This window comes from Pomacea canaliculata, linkage group LG4 (assembly GCF_003073045.1).
Source record: "Pomacea canaliculata isolate SZHN2017 linkage group LG4, ASM307304v1, whole genome shotgun sequence".
NCBI classification, from domain to species: Eukaryota; Metazoa; Mollusca; class Gastropoda; order Architaenioglossa; family Ampullariidae; genus Pomacea; species Pomacea canaliculata.
In genome coordinates, this window is record NC_037593.1 from 31,854,444 (window position 1) to 31,877,112 (window position 22,669).

At 41.7% G+C, this 22,669-nt stretch overlaps 2 protein-coding genes across 2 annotated transcripts; one reads left to right on the forward strand and one right to left on the reverse strand.

Annotated features, from left to right (window-relative positions):
- The first annotated feature begins 6,075 nt into the window (after positions 1–6,075).
- On the forward strand, positions 6,076–15,290 carry LOC112561327. Its single transcript, XM_025233740.1, has 6 exons — positions 6,076–6,747; positions 11,260–11,586; positions 12,138–12,292; positions 13,660–13,963; positions 14,320–14,458; positions 14,948–15,290. The coding sequence occupies exons 1-6, from the start codon at positions 6,699–6,701 to the stop codon at positions 15,006–15,008; spliced, it is 1,035 nt and encodes a 344-aa protein (XP_025089525.1). The 5' UTR covers positions 6,076–6,698; the 3' UTR covers positions 15,009–15,290.
- A 144-nt stretch (positions 15,291–15,434) lies between these two features.
- On the reverse strand, positions 15,435–21,991 carry LOC112562510. The gene is given in 6 exon segments (XM_025235790.1): positions 15,435–17,829; positions 17,832–18,329; positions 18,332–18,564; positions 19,184–19,456; positions 19,800–20,017; positions 21,929–21,991. Coding segments are annotated over 6 exon segments (2,127 nt in total). The 3' UTR covers positions 15,435–16,987.
- Between the last annotated feature and the right edge of the window lie 678 nt (positions 21,992–22,669).

The window sequence follows — 22,669 nt, forward strand, 5'->3', positions numbered from 1 at the left end:
ACACATTGCTGTCTTTACATACAGTATCTCACTCTCTCACACATTGCTGTCTTTACATACAGTATCTCACTCTCTCACACATTGCTGTCTTTACATACAGTATCTCACTCTCTCACACATTGCTGTCTTTACATACAGTATCTCACTCTCTCACACATTGCTGTCTTTACATACAGTATCTCACTCTCTCACACATTGCTGTCTTTACATACAGTATCTCACTCTCTCACACATTGCTGTCTTTACATACAGTATCTCACTCTCTCACACATTGCTGTCTTTACATACAGTATCTCACTTGCTGTCTTTACATACAGTATCTCACTCTCTCACACATTGCTGTCTTTACATACAGTAGCTCACTCACACACACACATTGCTGTCTTTACATACAGTATCTCACTCTCTCATACATTGCTGTCTTTACATACAGTATCTCACTCTCTCATACATTGCTGTCTTTACATACAGTATCTCACTCTCTCATACATTACTGTCTTTACATACAGTATCTCACTCTCTCACACATTGCTGTCTTTACATACAGTATCTCACTCTCTCATACATTGCTGTCTGTACATACAGTATCTCACTCTCTCACACATTGCTGTCTTTACATACAGTATCTCACTCTCTCATACATTGCTGTCTTTACATACAGTATCTCACTCTCTCATACATTGCTGTCTTTACATACAGTATCTCACTCTCTCACACATTGCTGTCTTTACATACAGTATCTCACTCTCTCACACATTGCTGTCTTTACATACAGTATCTCACTCTCTCATACATTGCTGTCTTTACATACAGTATCTCACTCTCTCACACATTGCTGTCTTTACATACAGTATCTCACTCTCTCACATTGCTGTCTTTACATACAGTATGCTCAACACATTGCTGTCTTTACATACAGTATCTCACTCTCTCATACATTGCTGTCTTTACATACAGTATCTCACTCTCTCACACATTGCTGTCTTTACATTAGTATCTCACTCTCTCATACATTGCTGTCTTTACATACAGTATCTCACTCTCTCATACATTGCTGTCTTTACATACAGTATCTCACTCTCTCATACATTGCTGTCTTTACATACAGTATCTCACTCTCTCATACATTGCTGTCTTTACATACAGTATCTCACTCTCTCACACATTGCTGTCTTTACATACAGTATCTCACTCTCTCACACATTGCTGTCTTTACATACAGTATCTCACTCTCTCACACATTGCTGTCTTTACATACAGTATCTCACTCTCTCACACATTGCTGTCTTTACATACAGTATCTCACTCTCTCACACATTGCTGTCTTTACATACAGTATCTCACTCTCTCACACATTGCTGTCTTTACATACAGTATGTCTCTCACACACACACACTCAAGGTTCAGATCTCGTCTTGGGACACGCTCTGTATGCGTCAAATGTCCGCAAGACTGGCGTCGGGGATTTCTCCGGGTGCTGAAAATGTGAAATCCCTTTAGTGTGAAATCTCCTCAAGGTGGAAGCACTTTCCTGTTTAATAACCCACAACATCCTTTTGGAAAGCTACTTGCACGATGTGAAATTTCCGTGGGGCTGTAGAGCTGGTGAAACTGCTGTGAAGCTACAGTCGGTGTGCATCCTCGCACTCACGTGACCGTTGGAACCACTGTGATTACGGAAGCCCATTGTGATTGCAAGTCGGGTTAAGCGAACAATTTCGACTAGTTTAATAAAAACAGAAAATAATAATAATCATCATCATCATAAAGAATCTCAGCCTCACATCATTCACTAAACACCGCATTCAGTGTTCACATGGATGCTGGTGTGAATGACCACGTGCACAATTGTTATGGACTGCGTCAACTGTCGACAAGATGGCAGTGACAAAGCAGCATAACCAGGTCCACAGTTTTAAGAACCTCGGCACAGTGCTGGACAGCAAAGCTCTCCTCCAGGAAAACACTAACATCGTTTAACAAAGTAGGTGGCCTGGAGGTCGCAGGTAGTCAGGAATTCATGATTGCTTCTGTTTCACCCAAAAAGTAGCTGCGGCAGAGGGGAAGATGAAGACCTGCAGTCTGTGATGACACACAAGGTCAGGGTTAGGATGACGGTGCGTTTGATCGTGATCACATACAGGTAAGTATAACACATACAGGTAAGTATAACGTACAGGTAAGTATAACACACAGGTAAGTATAACACACACAGGTAAGTATAATGTACAGGTAAGTATAACACATACAGGTAAGTATAACGCACAGATAAGTATAACACAGGTAAGTATAACACACAGGTAAGTATAACAAAGGCTTCTGTCAAACAACTTGGACAACTTTGTTCACACTAGTTTCCCTTCAAGACGAAGCTGAAGTATAATCCCACACACACACACACACTTATATTTATTCTATATATTTAATACTATATAACGTCTTGCAGATATTTTGTGTAGCGCACAAACAAGTTTAAAAAAGGTAAAAGTTTATCTCCTGACATTGTCAGGTCGTTGGTGGGTTAGAGACCGTTAGAGACCTCAATCTTCTCAGGGCCAGCTTGACATGAGGTCGGTGTCCATGTCCTCTCACTCGCTGCCGTACCCTCCCCAACCCTCTGAGCAGTCAGGTACCCGTTGCCGCCAGCTGGGTCGACTGGAGGAAAGCTTGCTGCGTTAATCGGGCATTGAACCAGCGTGTTCTTAGTTGGGATGCCAGCGATGACCACTCGGCTATCCGCTTTGTCTCCAATCTACACCACAGCACGAGATGAGCAGTTTCAAGGTGTGTACAGGTAAGTGGTCAGTAAATAAGGACAAATGATGTCCAGTGATTTGGAAGTTTGCAGCCGTGTGACTATTTGCTTGAGTGCTTGACCTCAAGTCCACTCATCTCGCCGACAAGCGGGAACATGTAATTTAACTTGGCTTTAAGTGCTTTGTACTGCTGTTGTTATTGTGATTCTGATCCGCCGCTTGTTGCCTACACGACCGCTGACGTAGTCGCCGCACGTCAAACTCACGCGCTTCACCAACACAAATGGAAAAAGACTGAATAGTAAACAATGATTAGCATAAACGAGTGTTTTATGTCTTCTGGCGCCCACCTTAAAGACACGCCATTACACTTCAGTTAAAAACCACTGCAGCCCCTCCCTACTCCCTCCCTACCACAATACAATTATTTGCTGCTATGCACAAGGGAGAACATCAATTATCTTCTGTTATCAATGTACATAAAACGAGAAACACGCGCGGCAACAAAGTCCATTCCTTTCAACTTCATTTAGTAGATTATCAACAACAACAACCACACACACACAAACAACTCTCAACTGAAGGGTCGCCTCTCTAACCATCAGCCCCCAGGCTTGAGAGAAAACGAGGCGAGATGGTGTGGGTTAAAAATATATTCAACTTAGTGTTTGTAGCTTGACTGGTCCAAGCTTTTCTTGGTTCAAACAAAATGGAGAAGGGCATTAAAAGTCCTGATACAAGTGAAAGCAAAGATATTTATGACTCGCCAAAGGTCCGCCCTCATCGCTCCACGAGGACGAAGAAAGACGAAGGCAGGCGACAGAGCACCTGGGAGATCTCCAAGCTGGTCAGGTCAGGCCTGGGCATCGTCTGTTAGAAAATCACCAGAATTACACAAGCAAGATGTTATCACTCTTGATCCCCACCCCACCCCCACCCACATACATCCACAGACGTACGCGCACACACACACTGCACGCATATAAATACACACACACACACAAACGCATATAAACACACACACACACACACACACACACACACTGAATTGCGTTGCCTGTATACAACTACTAATGCAGAAATCGTCATTTCATTCAAGCAGACCAAGATGCACAAAAGCTTTTCAAGCAATACCTGTCGACTCCCACCCCATCAGTCGCTATCAGTTTTAAAATGCCAGTTTATTTTTAGAAGACAAAAGTTACGTTTACAGGACTAAACCAGTTAATTACTGTTAATTTAAATGTATCAGGAGATCAACATTCTCTGTTCTCTCTCCTACTTCAATACCCAGCAGGACCTGTCACCAGGTGCGAACACTGACGTGTACCTGCTGTTCACACCTGGCGCCACGTCATCAGCTGCGATGTCACCTCGTCCCTTGACCCGCTGGCGTGCAGAGGTGCAGGGGTGCAGGGATGAGGGACAAAAGCACTTTTGTAAAGACTGATTTCTATGTTCCCTCATTGTCATTGTCTGACTGTTCTGTTCTAGTCAGGAACTAATGTCGCTAAAGTTAACTCACTCGTCACACATGCGCCTCCTTTCAACAACCAAACGAATGTTTTTGTCTGTCGAGATCGTGATGTCCAAGTTTTCAGGACAAAGGACAAGAATAGAACAAGAAACACTCCCTTCACACACCTCTTCACTCTCGTCTACCTTCAAAAGAATTTCAAACCTACAAGACGCACGAAGTGCAAATTGAACGAAGAAAAAAGTCTGTCAGAAGGACCACAGACAAGAAACACAAATCACCAAAAGGCACGAGCTGACCCTCTGGGGGAATGAAAGCCTCCCTTGGTTGAAACGTAATGTCTGTAATCGAACAACACAAGAAAGTCAATTGTAAAAGAATAGGTGGCAATCAAATCACAGAAGAGAAACAAATTTAAGAAACAAAAAGATGGCAGGTGCTGCTGTTACAGAGATATGTATATCTAACAGCTGTTTGAAGAACACATAGCTATATATTTACCTAGATATAGAGAGAGAAGGAAAATCACTTTATTGATATGTTTTTATTCCTAAAGAAAGTTTTGTACTGACATCCATGGCATGGAGTATTTGTATGAGAATGTGACTACAACCCAAGCAACTGTCAGTCGACAAACAGGAGTCTGTGCGGACTGTCTGCTCACTGAGACAACTTGCTCTCAAAGATCGGTGTAAGAGACATTTGATGAACTTTCATGACTTTCAGGCTACAAAACAGACTGTTGTGACAGAAACTATTAGTAACTTGGAGGACAAACAGTGAAGACCGTCCGATGGAGTCTTGTGGAGCGCCTAGCATGTGACACGTTCCACTGCTAGACTCAAGTCACGTGACGCCGCCGTCTCGCCCTTCAGCAATATGTTGATTACAGACACAATATGAATATTGTACACCCCAATATTTTATGTGGTAGACCCCTCAATCTATCAGCACCTGTCATAAAAGGGGACCCATTGAAAATAGTTTACAAAGTTCAATCTCTGCAATCTCCACAGATGTTGTACAGGTCAAAAGGTCGTTGGCGCTGCTACGCTGTACTCATTCACTGGACACGAAGCACAACTACACAAAACATCTTAATATTGTTAACTAGCTTAAATAAGTCCTTTCATCATCTCGGGAGAATAAGTGTTGTTTGTGATGCATTGAGACACAAAGTGACTGCACTCAGTGTTGCTGTCGTGGCGCTGGGTACCTGTCACTGACCGTCGTCACCAACACCCGGTCTGGAAAACTGCAAAGTGGGTTGTTGAGGTGTATACAACTGCAATACCAATGCAAATCGACTAAAACATTTTTTTTAAATTAGAATATAGTTTTTTTATGATGCCAGACTAGATCGACCCCACCCACTTTAGGGAAATAGCAAGTGAGCCTTTCCTTCCCACAGTTCTTGTCTTACTGCTACTGTACTACTACTACTACTACTACTACTACTACTACTACTACTAATAATAATAATAATAATAATAATAAAGGCTAAATTTGTAAAGCGCATACTCACACTCCTGAGGAGCATGCTCTTAGCACTTATGTACAAGAACGAAACATGGACAGCATACGAGGGACAGGAAAACAGACAAATAACATATCAACTATAAAAGAATAAACAACAGAACTAAAGAATGAAATCAAATACAGAAAACACTAAGAGGAACCAAATAACAAGAATAAGAGCAGAGAGTAACATGATATTACAAAAGGAAGGAGGGACAAAGGACTAAAATTATGGTAAGGCTAATAGATAATAGAGGAGAATCTTGGTGAGACTAAGTTTTCGAAAATAGAAAAAAGGACGAGGAGTAAGAATTACAAATAAAATAATGGCGGAGAACGTAGCCGCTGCAATAAAATCCACAGAAACAGCAAGCAAAGAAGTCACAAGCAGTAAAAACAACAACAAATGAAAGACTAAGACAAACAAATACAACATGTAGCTACAAGAAATCTATGGATACGGAAAAGCAAAGACCTTGCACAAGAAAGCAGAGAAATCGCGGGACAACCAAGCAACTCAGCCTGTCAGGCGCAGCCTCGTTTCCAAGATAGTCTTGACTTTAATAACATTACATAATAGATATCAGTCGCCATCTTCAACAAATTTTATTGTATTCTGTATTATAATTGTTAAAAGATCATAATCATTTATAACAGATGCATGATGCACTGGAACAACCAGCACCTCGTGTCAGGAGACAAAGTAGCGGCCTTTGATTATTCTTCCCTCCACACGGAACTTCTCTGTATGTAAATTAAAGATTCCAATGCACTGGTGTAACTACCACATCGTGCGACGACTCCCCTAGAGAACCAATATTTTATCGGCTTTGTTGTCTTGACAGGGAACGTGTGTGTATAACTACCACCTTGCTTGAAGCCAGAGTTCAAACCTCTGGCCTGCAGTCTTCTGTCTCCTCCACCTGGCGCCGCGTGCCTCACCAGCCATGTTCAGCCACCTGCTCTTACTGTTGTGTTTGATAACCGGAAGTCTGGGTGAGTAGAGCCACACTTGTTGTCTTCATCTTCATTCTCACTTTTTCTAGAAGACGTTACAAATGTTTTTTTATTTACTAATTGTTTGTTGTTGCCTGTACAGTTACTTCCCCTTTAAATCATCGGTCAACTGGCAGAATAAGCGAAAATTATCGAGAGAAAGGCGAACAGAACAAGAAAAGCAAATGTGATAGTGATTTAAGAGGTTTATTGAGCATTGAAATGAATGAAAATAAATGTAAAGATGTCTGAAGTCATGGTTGCTGGAATCCAGGCAGACTGGTCGCTCTCCCTACTGAGACCTCTTCCAGTCACGACCTCACTAAATTACCACTTCACCTGCATTTTAGTCGTCAAGGAGTTAAGGTTTTACTGTATTATAAATTACATGGCTTTAAAATATAAAAATAAGAATAAATGCAAAATTTGTAAAGCGCATGCTCACATTCCTAAGGAGCATGCTGCTAGCGCCCAAGAGCAAGAACCAGACATGGACAACATACGACGGACAGGAAAACAAATAACATACGACCTATGAAAAAGTAAACAACAGAACTAATCATAAAATAAAAAATACAGAAAACGCAATGAGGAAGCAAATAACAACAATTACAACGGCAATGTAGGGGTCTTGGCCTGACGACTTTCTTGAGAATGTTTTGAAGGTCTGTGTGTTATGCTCTGCTAGGCCTTTGGGCTGTGAGTACTTGGGACTGAAAGAAGTGTGCTGAAGTCCCCACTATTTAGCAAACTTCGCGAACTCTTGTGCATTTAGTAACCAGATTGATGATTTGAGTCGTCATTCCAATCCAGAAAAAGACTTCTCTGGCCTTTTCTTGGCACTTGTAACGGTCCGTGTGTCCTTGGTGCAATCTCTGTAGCATGTCATGTTGCAATGTCATTGGAGCTATCAGTTGTTCCTCTTTAAACAGTACACCATCTTTTTCGCTCAGTTCATCCGAGAAATCTTTGTACACTCTTATTTTTTCAGGAAGTGCTGGGTCTTTGCTCAATTGTATTTTAAATAAGTCCAGCGTTTCATTAGAGATCGACAGACTGTTGATAATGAGGTGAATCTGTGCCTCCCAGTCATCGCTTGCCTCCCAGTCATCGCTTGCTGGTGATTGTGATGGAAGCGTGGCCATGGACAATGTGTGTGATATGTGCATTTCTTGTCCTGGTGTGTAGACCACCTCAGTATTATACTTCATCAAGATCAGCCCTGGGCAATGTGTGACAAGCATTTCTTGCCCTGCTGTGTAGACCAGCTCACTATTATACTTCATCAAGCGCAGCACCATTCTTTGAAGTCTTGGAGGTGCCGCTGACTGTGGCTTCTTGAGGACTGGTTCCAGAGGCTTGTGATCACTTTCTACTGTTACTGGGCGCCCGTACACATACTAGTGGAAGTGCTCTATGCCGAAAACTACTGCCAACATTTCTTTTTGTATTTGAGTGTATCTCTTCTCACAGTCACTCAGGGATCTTGAGGCAAAAGCTACAGGTCTCTCTTCTTGCATCAACACGGCACCGAGTCCTTCTGGTGTTGCATCCACTGACCAAACAACGAGCTTACAGGCCGCAACTAGAGACTGGATAACGAAATGTTTTAGCTCATGGATGACACTGTCATGTTGCTGTAGCCACACATTCACTTTCCAGCTTTAGTAGAAGACGCAAAGGTGCTGCTATAGCTGAGAGGTTGGGAAGCAATTTGCCCAAATAGTTTACCATGCTGAGTTCGTGTCAAGCACACTAAAAACTGTGTTGTTGCCACTTTGCCGACTTGCAATCTCCTCGATGGTGGGCAGCTGATAGTTTTCACATTTCACCGCCTTGCTAAGGTCTCGTGGGTCTCAACATATTATCAGTCCGCTGCCTTTCTTCTCTACGACAACCATAGAATTCATAGTAGTCCCCCTTCTAAACGACAATTTTCTCCATTTGCTGTAACTCGTCTTTTAAAGTCATCTCGAAGCGCTGTGTATATATTATGTATATCTCATATTTCCAAGGCTTTGAAGCACATCCACACAATCTGATAAAGCTGGATCATCTTCGATGACTTCTATGCATTGAATTAGATTGAGGGTGTGGTAACTGAACAGTGCCAGTGTCGCGTGACCGCCCCCGACGTCCCCGGATGCTCGCAACCAGCTGGTAACGAACGCCCACCCTCTCGCTCGGCCGGAGACGGTTCGCGACGTAACAATCGAACAGCAGCTGAGCGCAGACCACACAGAAATCACAAAGACAAAATTGACATAACAAAACAAACTAATTTATTACATACGTAAAATAACTCTAATAATAAAAAAAAAAAAAAATCAGACGCTCTAACGCTCACACACAAATAAAAAGGGAATAGATTAAAAATGAGTAATCAAAACAAAAGGAGTAGCATCAAACAGTTGCCCGGTGCACAGGCGAGATACAAAGTAATTACAAGGAGCACACGCCACCCGCACGTACTGCCGGGTGGCAGACCAAAAGTTCGCTCAAAGTGTCGCCCGCCCTCTGGCCCTGCGAGCCGCCCCCTACCCCCCTCATCCTCTCCTCCTGCTGGCCCCCCTTCCTTCCTCTTGTCAAGGTGCGAGACGATCGTGTAGGTCGCTGGTCACGTGACCTCCTGCTCGACGGTGCCGACACAAGGCTGGCAGCACGCTCGCGCAGCGGGGTCACGAGTTCACGCCGACGAGGTGACGAGGGTGCAGGGTGGCGGTTGTGGTGGACGCAGCGTCGAACAGTGGCACAAAAAGAGATGTGGAAACACGTGGGCGCGGATGAGGAGCACAACGACAATAGGAAGAACACAGAAGAATGAAAAATGAGCCTGTAGAGAAAACAATCTAACCAATCAAAAGACGGCTCTCCCACAACTGTACAGTTTGTAAATAAATATTCTAGTACAAGTATATACATGTGACCAGGCCCGTTCTTAGCCCCCGCGGGGCCCGAGGCAAAGGGCATGTGCGGGGCCCTCACATAAATCCAGCAATAGCTCAATGCACGAACGTTCATGCGCGATAAATCCTCGGTGTCCAGCAGCCTTCTGTCTCCAAGCGCGTCCAGCGAGAATGTGATACGGCTGACTACACTTCCATATGCCTAGTTACCATATCAATCAAAAGCGCGGGGCCCCTTGAAGCGCGGGGCCCTAGGCAGATGCCTCGTCCGCCTGCCCCTAAGCACGGCCCTGCATGTGACCATTAAAGCACCGGTCCTAAAACACACAAATCCATTGGAGAAAAGCGGGCGCGCGCCACATGCGCCGAGACCCGGCCTACACAAATGCCATCCTCACAAGATGCATGTCTTACACTCAAAAGAAAAATTAGAACGTGAAAAATATACAGATACTCTAGCTCATTCACACTTCCACCCCCAACTAAAGGCCCCCAAGACTGCTGTGGTGTAGAACCCAAGGAACCCAAAACGGCTCGTGACAGGTCGGTTTGTCGAGAAGAAAAACGCCGGCTACCGGGGCCACGGTCTAGCACCGTCCCCCACGTCCGGCACCGTTCGCTGCTGGGTGGCGACTGTCCAGAAACTACAGCAAAACACGACAAGGACTCCGCGCGCGCGAAAAGAACAAAGGTAAAGAAGAAAGGAGGGGGTAGAAAAGTCAAAGGGAGAGGGGGGGGGTTGCGGTCCGGTCCCGAAAAGAAGAGACGACAGCGCCGCGAGTCAGGGTACAAGGGCCGCGTGAACTGTCCCTTGGTCCCCCTCCTCCGCGCGCACACACCCACCGACAGGTCAACACAGTACGGACACACAACACGGACTATACAACACAATCGCCGACACGCGACAGCCAAGATCGGCTTAATGTTTATATTGACAACCTGGAACTCGATGTCATGTTTGTTGTCCTGAGTGATGCAAGTACGCGTGTTATTTACCGATGACGAAAAGTCGTTCACCACAGTATGTTGTTAGATGAGCCTTGGAGGCTTATATCGTGTTTTCTTCAGTCGACCATAAAGATGGTATCGCAGTATGTTGACCTGTGCGCCTGCGTCCAGAATGAGGATGATGCCATGCCCTCGCACGTTGACCACTGAAGTCCACTCCGTGGATGCATTTGATTGACAGCAACAAAGTCATCGTCGCCTAATTTTGTCGATTCTTCAATGGTCTGCACAGGTTTTGATGTGCATTCTGCAGCAAAATGTTTTATTTTCCGCATCTCTTGAAAGTCTGTGGCTTTTGATACTCGGCAAATGTCGCCAGCCGTCTGAAGCGAGAGATGAGCTTCTCGTCGTCGTCTTGCTCGTAGTTGGTCACTCTTGGTGCCTCTCACAACTCTGTCCTCGTCAGCCGCGTGTCGTTACTTACTGGACAGACGTGTGGACAGACGTGTCAACATGGCGCACACACCTTTCCCCCGACAGTGGGTGGGCACACCTCTGTCTCCTGTCTGCCCAGCTCCCCGGGACCAATGTCTCGTGTGATGAGGAACCACAGTAACATTGAAACAATTGACATTGGTATTTGTTCTCTCATGTGCAGGTTCTGTCCCGTGTCTGTGTGAAAATCAAGACCTCGAGGTACATCGAGATTCTACCGCTATTCTAAAGTGTGGTTGCCTAAGCAAAGAGAACAGCATAGTCTGGAATATAAATGGAAAGCGTGCCACACGGTGTCCATCATTTTCAAACGAAGCAAAGCAAGAAATGTGCACAACTTTAACTGATGACTACAATATTTCAGCGAAAAGAACATCTGCATCATCAAGTGTGCTCACAGTCAGTTCCGGTTCTGTATCTGACCTGAACAACGTGAGCTGTGCAGTCCCGGAAACTGAAGAAGAAACAACTTGCAAAGTGGACCTGATATGTAAGTGAAGGCATCTGAAATAATAGTCCTAGAAATACACACTTTTAAACATTTTGTTATGCATGATAAAACTAACACGTGTAAAAGTACATTTGTTGAAGTACCTTACCTTCAACCAGCTGGACGAGAGTTTGTCTGCTTTCCAAAGTGTTTACAAGGATATCTTTCTTTTTCTCTCCTCCACGTGAATGAGTAAGGTCGGCGAGACTTGGGACAATATTTTGCAACAAGACTGTTGCACAAATTTAAAGCTAGAGAGAAAAAAACAGAACTAACAGTACACAGACAAATAGAGACATGGATAAATTGCAAGAGAATGTTGTGTAGAGTTTTGTGTACTTACCGTGGTCGTTATTCCGTAAGGTCAGTCGACTGAGTAAAGTGTCTTCTTGCATGTTAACTGTATTTTCTCTTTATTTTTTCACCTTCATCCTCTTCTCTCAATACGTGGTGCTGTAGCCAGGAAAGCAGTAGTAATATAAGATATAATTTTATTATTAAAATTGCCAACAAATTGATGATGTGGTTTATAAGACAGTAACACATTGCAGACCCCGCTAACGAGTCGTCCTGCCATGTGAAGGTGGACACAGGTAGAGACACAGGTGGAGACACAGGTACAGACACAGTGTCAGCTCATTGCAGCATCACCAAGGCGTATTCAGCTAATGGACGATACAGGTGTGACCTGTATCAGGTCCTGCAGGTGAGCATTTCCACGGAGCTTTCCAAACCAAATGTCATCTTGTACTTGCAGTGCTGCCTCCAGTGAACTATCTTGCATTGTAACTGCCACTTTTTCTTTTTAATGATTTTGTAACTAGGTTTCCCAAGCTATCATTGCCATCAGAGATTAATTAAGTTGCTCAGTTCAACCCAACCTACGCCACTTTCCCACACACAGCAGTTGAAAATAAGTATTTTTCTGTCGGCTCTGTATGTTGAATGTCTGATATATTGACATTAACTACAAGATAGAAGGCGATGACATTTAGTCATCAGTTTTAATTAAGCTTTAAGTAATATGAGAATCGCTATTTTTCTCTCGTTTTTAAAGCAAAATAAATCTCAGAAATAAAATAGCATCCTTTCCAATTTTCGTTTCAAGCAACTGAGCTGTATTTCCTTTTAGTCAAATGTAAAGAAAACGGGTTTTATGTTTTGATGAGCTCTAACATCATGTCTGCTTCATATGTCTGATCCTTTCGGGTCGGATAAATAAGAAGTATTGCATTCAAATGCATAACATAAATATCATAAATGATCATAACAAAATATTCACCAGAAAGTGTCTGGCTATAAAGTAGGAACCATGCAGCAGTAGGTTCGATCCTGCAATAACCGCAGTCACCAGGACAGTGAACCTTGTCGGCCCAAAGACTTGAGAACAAACAGACTGCTTGGAATTAATGGCAGCATAATCACTAATCAGTAAATGTGGCCTCAACGACCCCTGACTTCCTCCACACCCTCCATGTCCTTCCCCCTTCCCTACACCTGCCAAAGTCAAAGGAACATAAAAGTATGATGGACGATGGATGGTGGTTGATGAGGATGGATGATGATGGATGATGATTTATATAGCGCTTTTTCAATAAATAATAAATACTCGTCCATAAAATAAGAAAAAAGTGTCGGCGAAGAGACTTTTTGTTGATTTGTTGCTGATCTGTCCTGTATATTAGTTGTTTTTTTCATATTGATTTGTTGTTTTTATGTTCATTTATGTTCATCGTGTTTATTTATTCGAGGTGAGACCGTGAGACGCTGCCGTTGGCACAATAAATAGTTATGATTGATTGTTGGCTAAAATGATAAAGTTTAAATGGAGTCAATGACAGATGTTGACAACCTGTACCGTTTCTGCACAAAGAACTGTGCAAGAAGACACACAACACAAACACAACACAAAACAAACACAACACAACACAAACACAACACAAACACAACACAACACAAAGTAAGGTAGCAATTGTCTTTTAAGGTAAACATCGTCCCCTAACTTTTTGAAATCGTTTGGTCGACTACAATATGGTCGGCTGTTACAAATCTTCAATTCTGTTTTTTTCCAAGAATGAAACGAAATCACAGCTTCTTAGTACAACCACAATAAAGACATTGTCGGGAGACAGCGAGGGCGACATGAGAGGAGAATGCTCTATCACGGCACGAGTTCTGAGGGGAGGAGAGCTTAAGATGCTAATCACCCCAGGAGGGGTGGAAATCAATTTAAATAGAAACGACGACCCCAAGGACATTTCCACCACATTTCCACAAGGACATTTCCATCCAGGGCACATAGGTCTCCCCACAGACCTCCCTGACAAAGACAGTACGGTGCCTCTAGAGCTGACCACTGACCACGTGACGACCTCAGGTAAGAACGATGGTAAGCTTGTCTTGTTTGTCTACAAATATTTAACTACTCGAGTCACTCCACGTGTTGCTACAGAAAACCGTATTTCGTCTGAGATGTGTGATAACAGTTGTGTGTAGTTGACACTTGATGTATCGGTGGCTTAGCGTTCAGTTCTTCCTGCAACAGTTGTGTGTCTGACAAATATTTCTAGGTAAACACATAACGGACGCCGTAGTCTCCACACAGTAAACAGTCATCGCAGTATTTTAATGTATGTGTGGATTTCTGTAATATTGTTGGCACAAATTCTCCACATGCTGGTAGGTGGAATTTCACAGGATTTGTTGTTACATGAATCCGTCACTTTGTGACAGGCGGTGCTACAACAACAAGCCCACCTGATGTCGCTGACTGTGCTACCACGTGCACACGTAACGTCGGTGGGTGGTTCGCAGGGGGAGTCTGTTTAGGACTCCTCATTGCGACAGTGGCGATCCTCTGCTTGAGAGGAAGGTAAGGAGAGCTCTGTGATGATAAGAAACTTAAAACATTGAGTAAACTGTAAGACGAACACAGGCCAGGACAGCCACTGCCAGACAGACAGACAGTCACACAGACAGACAGACACACAGACTGACAGACAGACAGACAGACAGACAGACAGTCAGACAGACACACAGACAGACACACAGACCGACAGACAGTCAGACAGACACACAGACAGACAGACACAAAGACAGACTGACTGACAGACACACAGACAGTTTAAGTTAATCTCATGTAAATGAGAATGCCTGCAATAGTAATACACCAAACAATGTCAACATTGTTACTTCTCCCTCCCCCAAGACACACGCCTGCACACTCCTACAGACAGACACACGTGTACTCGCTGAGACACTCGTTCTTCTCTCGCTCTGCACTTATCCGCGTGAAGAAAACGCAAAGCCATTTGAATAATAATACAGACGACCCAGGACAAACTTTGTTTTGATTATTCAGGTGGAAGGTACACCCCGAGGTAGCCAACGCTAGACCACAAGGAGATTCTCAGAGTCCGTAGTTCAACGCTTTGCCTGCTTACCCCGGGTGCTGAATAATTAATTGTTCGCAAAGCCACTGCGAGATGAAGTTGTTGGATACGCCTTTGACACGCTTTTGCGAAGTGATGTGTAACTTCAAACGATCGAACTATAGTATTCAGCGATCGAGGGGTCAAGGTAAAGTTCACGTTTAAAACAAAGGAAAAGTAAAGGACTGATGTTGTGAGGTGACATTTTTAGTATAGCAATGCACTAACTGAAACTTAAAATGTATCATACGTTTCTCATATAGGCCTAGATGTAAAACACCCATTTGCTTATTCTGTTACCCTCGTAAATAAAGATTTATCATTTGTCAACAATAAGGTAAAAAAGTTGTTGTTCCACCCTGGCTTTCGTTCTGTCAGACATTCTTAAAACCATATTGAAACATGTAGAATCAAAGCTCAAAGTCCAACAAAGTTTACTCAGAACCTTCAGAGGGCATGTAGAACAAACTGTATTATACACAATAATAAAATATGTAATAAATGCACAGTATATTTCAAGAACTAAAATACACAGAGAGTAAACGAAGACAAAATAATTATATATAAATGTTCACTATGTACACAATAACAACTTTGATCTTAATTCTTTTTCACCAAATTTGCTTTGATGTTGGAAATTAGATTATTCTTATAAATGTTGTTAAAACATCTCTCCGAGTGCTACCAGATATTGAAACTTGTATGAGATTAGAATATTCCAGCAGAATTCGCAAAATAATTTACATCATGCTCTTTTCAAAAACTCCCATAAAAGCATAGAATGGTATTCATACCCAACATCATTAAGATGGCATTTTTTTTGTTGTACATAAACACACATTTTACATAATATAATGTTTTCACATGTTCTTTACTCAGTTTCATTGAAGATTCAACAGCATTAAATAATAGTTATTGCAGATTTTTATGTTGTTATCCATTTGTAATAACTTTTACTGAATAAACATAGCATTGAAATAATGGTAATTGTATATCAGCTCATTGTTTTTCTCAACACCATATTTGCATGAAAGGTTACATACAGTTGTACCAAAGCATAAAAAAGTGTCAGTAATACATATATCTACAGAGTAATTATCTGTACATAAAACTGAGTCTATTTGTATGGTAGATATCAAAGTACTTATAAACATATACAACAGACAAAACCATTCCACGTGTATCTTTCTTTTTCTCCAATTCTGTAGTTACAACAGTGTTACTATAAATTTTACCTTCCCAAGTTTTAGATTCCGAAGTATGAAGTATTACATCAAGAAACATGAATAATTTAATAAAGTAGCAAAGATAGAATCTTTTGCCACACACGTGTCCATGAACATGACTCCATTCTCTATTGTTTATCATTTTAATGGCAAGTTTATTAATAAATTGAAAAAATGGCTACAGGCATCCCCTGGTGGACACCAGAAGAAAAAATATGTCCTATAAGAATATGTCCATTTCTAAAGCAAGCTTTCACACCCAAATACTGTTGAATACATTAAACGAATTTTATATTTACATTCTCGAAAGATGAAATGTATATTTATAAAATCCTATCAGTTTTCAATCTGTAAATGATTCATAAAGTTTGCAATTAAAGTTGAAGTGATATGGAATTTTGAAACCAGCCTGATATTCTCATGCAGTATTTTTTAACCCAATCTTATTGTTACTTTGGGTAAGTGTGCTACAGAGATTGTCACTCATAACACAGACTATGCTTATATTGTGATGTCAACCCACTATTTATCAAATAACATATGTAAAAAATTCATAAAGGCATCAACTTTTCTCACCATTACTACAATTACTCATCACTTTGTGTGGTGGCGCTTTCCTAGGTTTTCATTGTTTTTTACACACTGGCTAATACTGTGTGTTGCTTTGCGTTGTTTTTTTCTTGGAAGGAGCTGGCAGCTTTCTGATAAATTTCTCTTTTTTTGTATTAACAGAAAATTTAGCATTTATTGGTTTTCTGCCACTTTGCAAGCACTGTCTGCCCCCAACATATGTTGTTCGACAGGCAATTGCTGATGGCTGAACAGGAATAATACCTCGTCGGAAAAACTGAAGAGACTCCCGTGTTTTTTTCCAAAACTGAAAAGTGCTGTTGACAGTGCACTTGTGGTTTTTAACTTTTCTAATTGTTTATTAAAACTGTCAACAGCAGGCCAAAGTTCATCCTTATTATTTTCCATTTCTTTTAAAAGTTTGTCTATGTTCTTTTTAAATTGTTGTATTACTTCAATCTGTCTGTTAGTGGTAGGGATGTCAAACTCGTCCTCAGAGTCATGTTTCAGTATTTCCTCAGTCCTGTTGTTGTTGTCAGCTTCAAGTGGTGTGTTTACTGTTTCCAAATTTGCACTCAAAGTATACGGTTCAGGGATGTCTTCTCGATTATCAACAAGAGGCTGGAACCATTCCTGCTGAATACTATCATGTCCAGTCGCTAGCTGGAAGAAATGTCTCCTTGCTTTGACATCCTTAACAGGAAATATATTACATGAAGAAATATTAAAAAATTTTATAACAGCATGCTGGTGCTTGCACGGTGCACCTGTCATGCCATCTGGGCAAGAACACATGTCTGTGTTCATGTCTGCTTGGTATGACTTACCATGCTCCCTCTCACTTTCAACTTCAAAATGAAGATCTCCTACAGCCTGAACCATTACCCTCTTAATGTTTTCCGATCCATATAAATAACATCTGCTAATTGTAACATCTTTCCTACCATTTGCAAGGTCCAGCAGCCGCCTTTCATAGTAGGCAGGAAGCCGTGCTAATAAGATGTTATATGCTCTGTGCGGCAGAAGATTTTATCTTTCAAAACATGCATAGCTGCTTCACAGTAGTTATTTGTGTTATTTCCACGCACAGGAAGATCTTTTCTAAAAGTGGCTGCCCATAGACTTTTTCGTTCAAACTGCTTTTCTAAATACAGTTTGAATTTGGGATTGTCCCTAACAACATCATCTCTACATGCATTATCATAAACATTAATTATTTCATCCTCACTCTGAGCATAAACCATTTTCTTGATGATGCTCAGTAGATGAGGCCTGCTTTCTTTTTGTACTTTGTTTCGGGCCTCCCAGAGGAAACGCCAAGCGGCCTGAAGTACATGGAATGTACAAAGAAGAAGTGTTGCTTCAGGGAATGCAGCTGGCAAAAGTTCTTTATACAGTAACAAAGCATCTGTTATTACTTCTGTTGCTTCAGAAGAAACAATAAGGCAGCCTAAAGGGAGTCCACCTGCAACGCTGTGAGTGAGAAGCAGAAAACCTCTGCAGTCATACCTGTCCACCCCCCTGAGGCATCCATAAAAACAAGTTCACCGCTTGCACGGTGCAGTGTGTGCACTCTCATCATGAGGGGAGTGCAGACAGCTATGGCTATCTTCCCTGATGCTGTTTCTTTTACCTTGCAGAACTCCCCATTTTGTTCTGCATTGAATGTCCTGCAAGCTGTCTGTAGGCTGTCAGTTAACAGTTCTGAAGAGGTTGAAGAGTATTTCTCTTCAAATACTTTCTTGTACAGCCTGAAATGTAGGGGAAGGAAGAAATTAAATAGTCAAGAGTGTCTTAAATTCTTTGTTTTGAATAAATTAAAGTTAATTATCCAAATGGCTCAGTCCTTACATCGACCAAATGCACATGTGATATTTGCTCATCAACAAAAGACATACTAGAAGAGCTAAAGAATGCTACAAGAATAACATAAAAACACAGATAAAATATTACAAAGTCTGACATGTTTCATGATTGCTCTGTCCAAACTAAGGATTCTATCCTGACATTCAACACCTTCCCCTTATAACAAAAGAAAACTTGCTTAAATGTTGAAATCATAGACATTATAGCCACTATTTACTTCTTATTTTTTCATCAAATCAATATTGCAGTTTCTGATGAAATGAACCAAAAAAACACTGATTGTAAGGGTATAACATTATCAACTATACTGTGCTCTAACACTCGAGGCACATATTTATTTTTGCGTACTTATTTTTAATTGTAAGTAAACGTATAAGAATACACAAGTAAAGAAACACTAGGGACTTCAGGATTATGTAAAACAGGTGAAAGTTTGGTCAAGTCATGAGAAAACTGATATGAACATCTAATTCTATTGACAAACCAGTTGCAGATGTTAAGTACCTGTAGCAAAAGTGCAGATCAGGACAAAAAGCTCTGTCAGCAGCTTGATAAATGTAATTCACTCCATGTTCCATTTGGAGGTCCATCTTACGCATTTCAAGTGCTGAAGATGGAGTGTGGCCCTTTGAAAAAAGCTCTTTGAATTTGGCGATTGTCTCATCATTTACATCCCTATGACGTAGAGAATCAGCACTGTACAGACTATGATTGTGAGTGTGTTCAATCCGAAGCCATGTAGGGAGATCTTTCAAAAGTGGGTCTATGTTCTTTGTTCTGCAAAAAGGATGTAACATCTCACTGACTGTTCATTGCTACAAAACATTACATAACCATAGACCCATCACAGCTTTAACAATGATCAAATGTCGTCTTCCCCATATTTACCATATAAGTGTTGAACAAAAAAAGTGTTCCATTTCCTTTTTTATTCACATGGATACACATACTAAAACAATACATGCAAACAAGAGGAGTGCTTGGTACTATTAATATTAATGACATACAGACAGTATAGTTTGTTTTTTGAATATTAACAGACAAAATATGTGTAAACTTAACATACTGCTTCATTATCTTTCTTTTGATCATCATAATATTTACACTTCAACAGTAATACCTGCTGAGTTTTCCAAGCTGTCTCTGCACAGCAATTGTTAGCAGAGCTGGACATTTTGAATTCTTGGAACCAAGACGGCTGTCAGCTGTAGCAGAAACTGGGTTTGTGTTGTGCTGGCATCTGAAATATTCTTTATAAATATTTTTGCACCCCTCCTTTGCTGGCACTGTAGCCCTAACACGCAATGTAACCTTGCTTCTTTCTTGAAATTTCTGAAGCTAGTAGTTTTGCAGCATCTGCACTAAATATTGCCAGCCGGACTTCGCATGTGAATTTTCCCTCAGATTTTGGTTCAAATGCCATCACTTTATAGCTGTAGCCATGTGGTAAAATCTCCTGGAAATGTAAAATAATGAGGTAAGAATTTTTTGTCTGTAATTTTATAGAATTTGCCTATTGAAGTGTTATAATTAATAATTGTAACTTATTGTGATAGCTGTTTGTTTACAAATACAAACTTACTCTAATACATATTCAGATGTGCATCACTTTTACAATAGTGAATATGAACACCACAAGAAGAATTCCAGTGGTTGTGACTGTGATTTCCGCTATTTAATCATGATATTTATGCATCTTTTAGAGATATAATCAATATTCATATTTTGTTGTACAATTCTAATAAAGATATATGAACGTTTTATATTTTGGTAATGGTGGAACATATATGGAAAAAGGGGAAATCTGGGTATGTGTGTCAATGACCTCGCAATCAATTTCTGTATATATGTCTGTATTTTTATGTATCCAGTTCTACATTTCCTTATATGTACATTCAGTTCTAGCTTTGGACTACTTTTAACACACACATGCACACATGCAAACTGTTTGTGATTTGACTTACAAAAAATTGGCATTCATCATTCTGTCTTTACATTTATAACATACATATGATCGTGTGTTGATGGTGTTTTTAGTTTAAAATTTTAGACGTTATTTTTATGGTCCAAAAAATAAATAAGTATAGCTTCTGTTTGCAGTTCGGTATGGCCAGGATTTTTTTCTTGAATCGATAGGTATGTGCAGCATGCGCAGGTATGCAGATGAAGTCGAAACTCTTTCCCCCACCACAGCAAAAAGTAGCAACATAATATGTGTCGTGTGGCGGACGTTGGCGCGCGTGTGTGTGTGCATGCCTGCGTGTTTAGTCAGTATAAATCAGTTTTCTGCAGATCACGTGTTCGGATTTTTTAAAATTTTGCCGTAAAGGTCCGTGCTAATTTTGAGAGTGTATTTTTTGTTTTGACCAGAAAGTAACAGATACAAAGCGCAGTGTGACACCAATATCTTAATTCTTGGATATGAATCCTAATTCAAAATATTTGTGGCACCTTTGGATGGTCTGCGCAACTCTGTCTCGTATGAACCCTATTTCAAAAGAACTTAAGTTTGTGAGGTGATATGATATTTACTGTTTGCTTGCTCGAGCATACGTGTGACTATAAATTCAGTGATCGGCACGCGGTCGAAATGTGATCGACATACTTGTGGCCGATTTTCGCGCGCTTTGCTTGCATTTGTACACCATTATTTTGGATGACCAAATAAATTCAGTTGAATGAATCTGTCACGAACCAGCCTGGTTCAAGGCCAGAACAACAGGCCGAAGCGGGGGTAGATAATTATAGATGGGCAGTGGTCGGTGAAAGCGGACAGTGGAGGGAAGCCTTTCTGTCCGTTTTTACGCCTTAATTGATTGATGGAGGCGATCGAGGCCCAGGGTCGGGGGTGTAAGATGAAGTAGTTACGGGTATAGCGCGGTGGTCAGTAGTCGCCTTAGTATTAGATCGAGAGCGTCAGGGCCGGGTGGATTTGGTGGCGAGAAGTCACGTGTCTCCTTAGTATATAGTTTAGGGTAGATGTGTAGTCGTGGCCTTTCCCAAACACACCAGCAGGGACTACCGTCTCTGAGCGTAGCATCAGGTGTAGGCAGCAAGTCTGTGGGGGCCGTTCTACGAGAACGTATCGCGCTGCTTGCTGGCACCTGCAGTCTGGAACTGGAAGAGTGAGAAAGGGGTCTCCGTCCTCGCAGACGTCAAGAAGGGGTACACCGTCTGAACCGGCAACAGCAACTCTGCCACCCGTTGTCTGGGGCAACCGCCGGGGTAGTGATTGTTGTTCCTGTGTACCTCTGGGGTCTTGGTCGTCTGGAGCCGGTGCCGGACCACTGTCGCCTGAGAGCGTCGCCGCATCTGCATCCGTTGCCTGGGGCAACCAGAGGAGCAGCAGTGCGAGTGAACTAGAGACAGTGCGTCAAGGAGCTGGTGACCTCAGCCAGTAACGACAAAAGTGTACCAAGGTTGTTCTGTGAAAGAACTGTCCAAAGACTGGTGAAGTGTTCGTCGAGTGCGTTTACGGACGGATAAAAGGAAAGTGTGTTTATCTCATTTACATTCTTTACATTTTGCGACCTGATAATAATTAGTGTATTTGGAGACTCATATTGCGTCTCGTATATATATATACTGTGACCCAGTGACTAGAATACACGCTTCCAAGGCTCCCGAAGTTTTTCTCTTCTTTGCGCCCTTTGCAAAAATTTTTTCAGCACCCCGGGTGCACTCCGCCTTTACGCCCGCACCTGCAGCTAGAGGCGGGGTGACTGGTCAAGACAGGCCGCTAATTGTGTTCATGAACAGTGACAGTACAGTGTTGCCATGGATACAATTTCTCAAACTCGGGTAGTCTGCGCTTCACACCCAATATTATATAATCTATACGATTCGCGACTGATGGCAGCCAGTGCACGAGAGCGAATGATGGTTGATATATGTTTGCACACAGATAATATGTCTTACAATGGCGAATAAACGTGATTTTTCTCTGTAAACAATCAAAGTTTAAATTTTAATTGTCATTATTTTATTGTG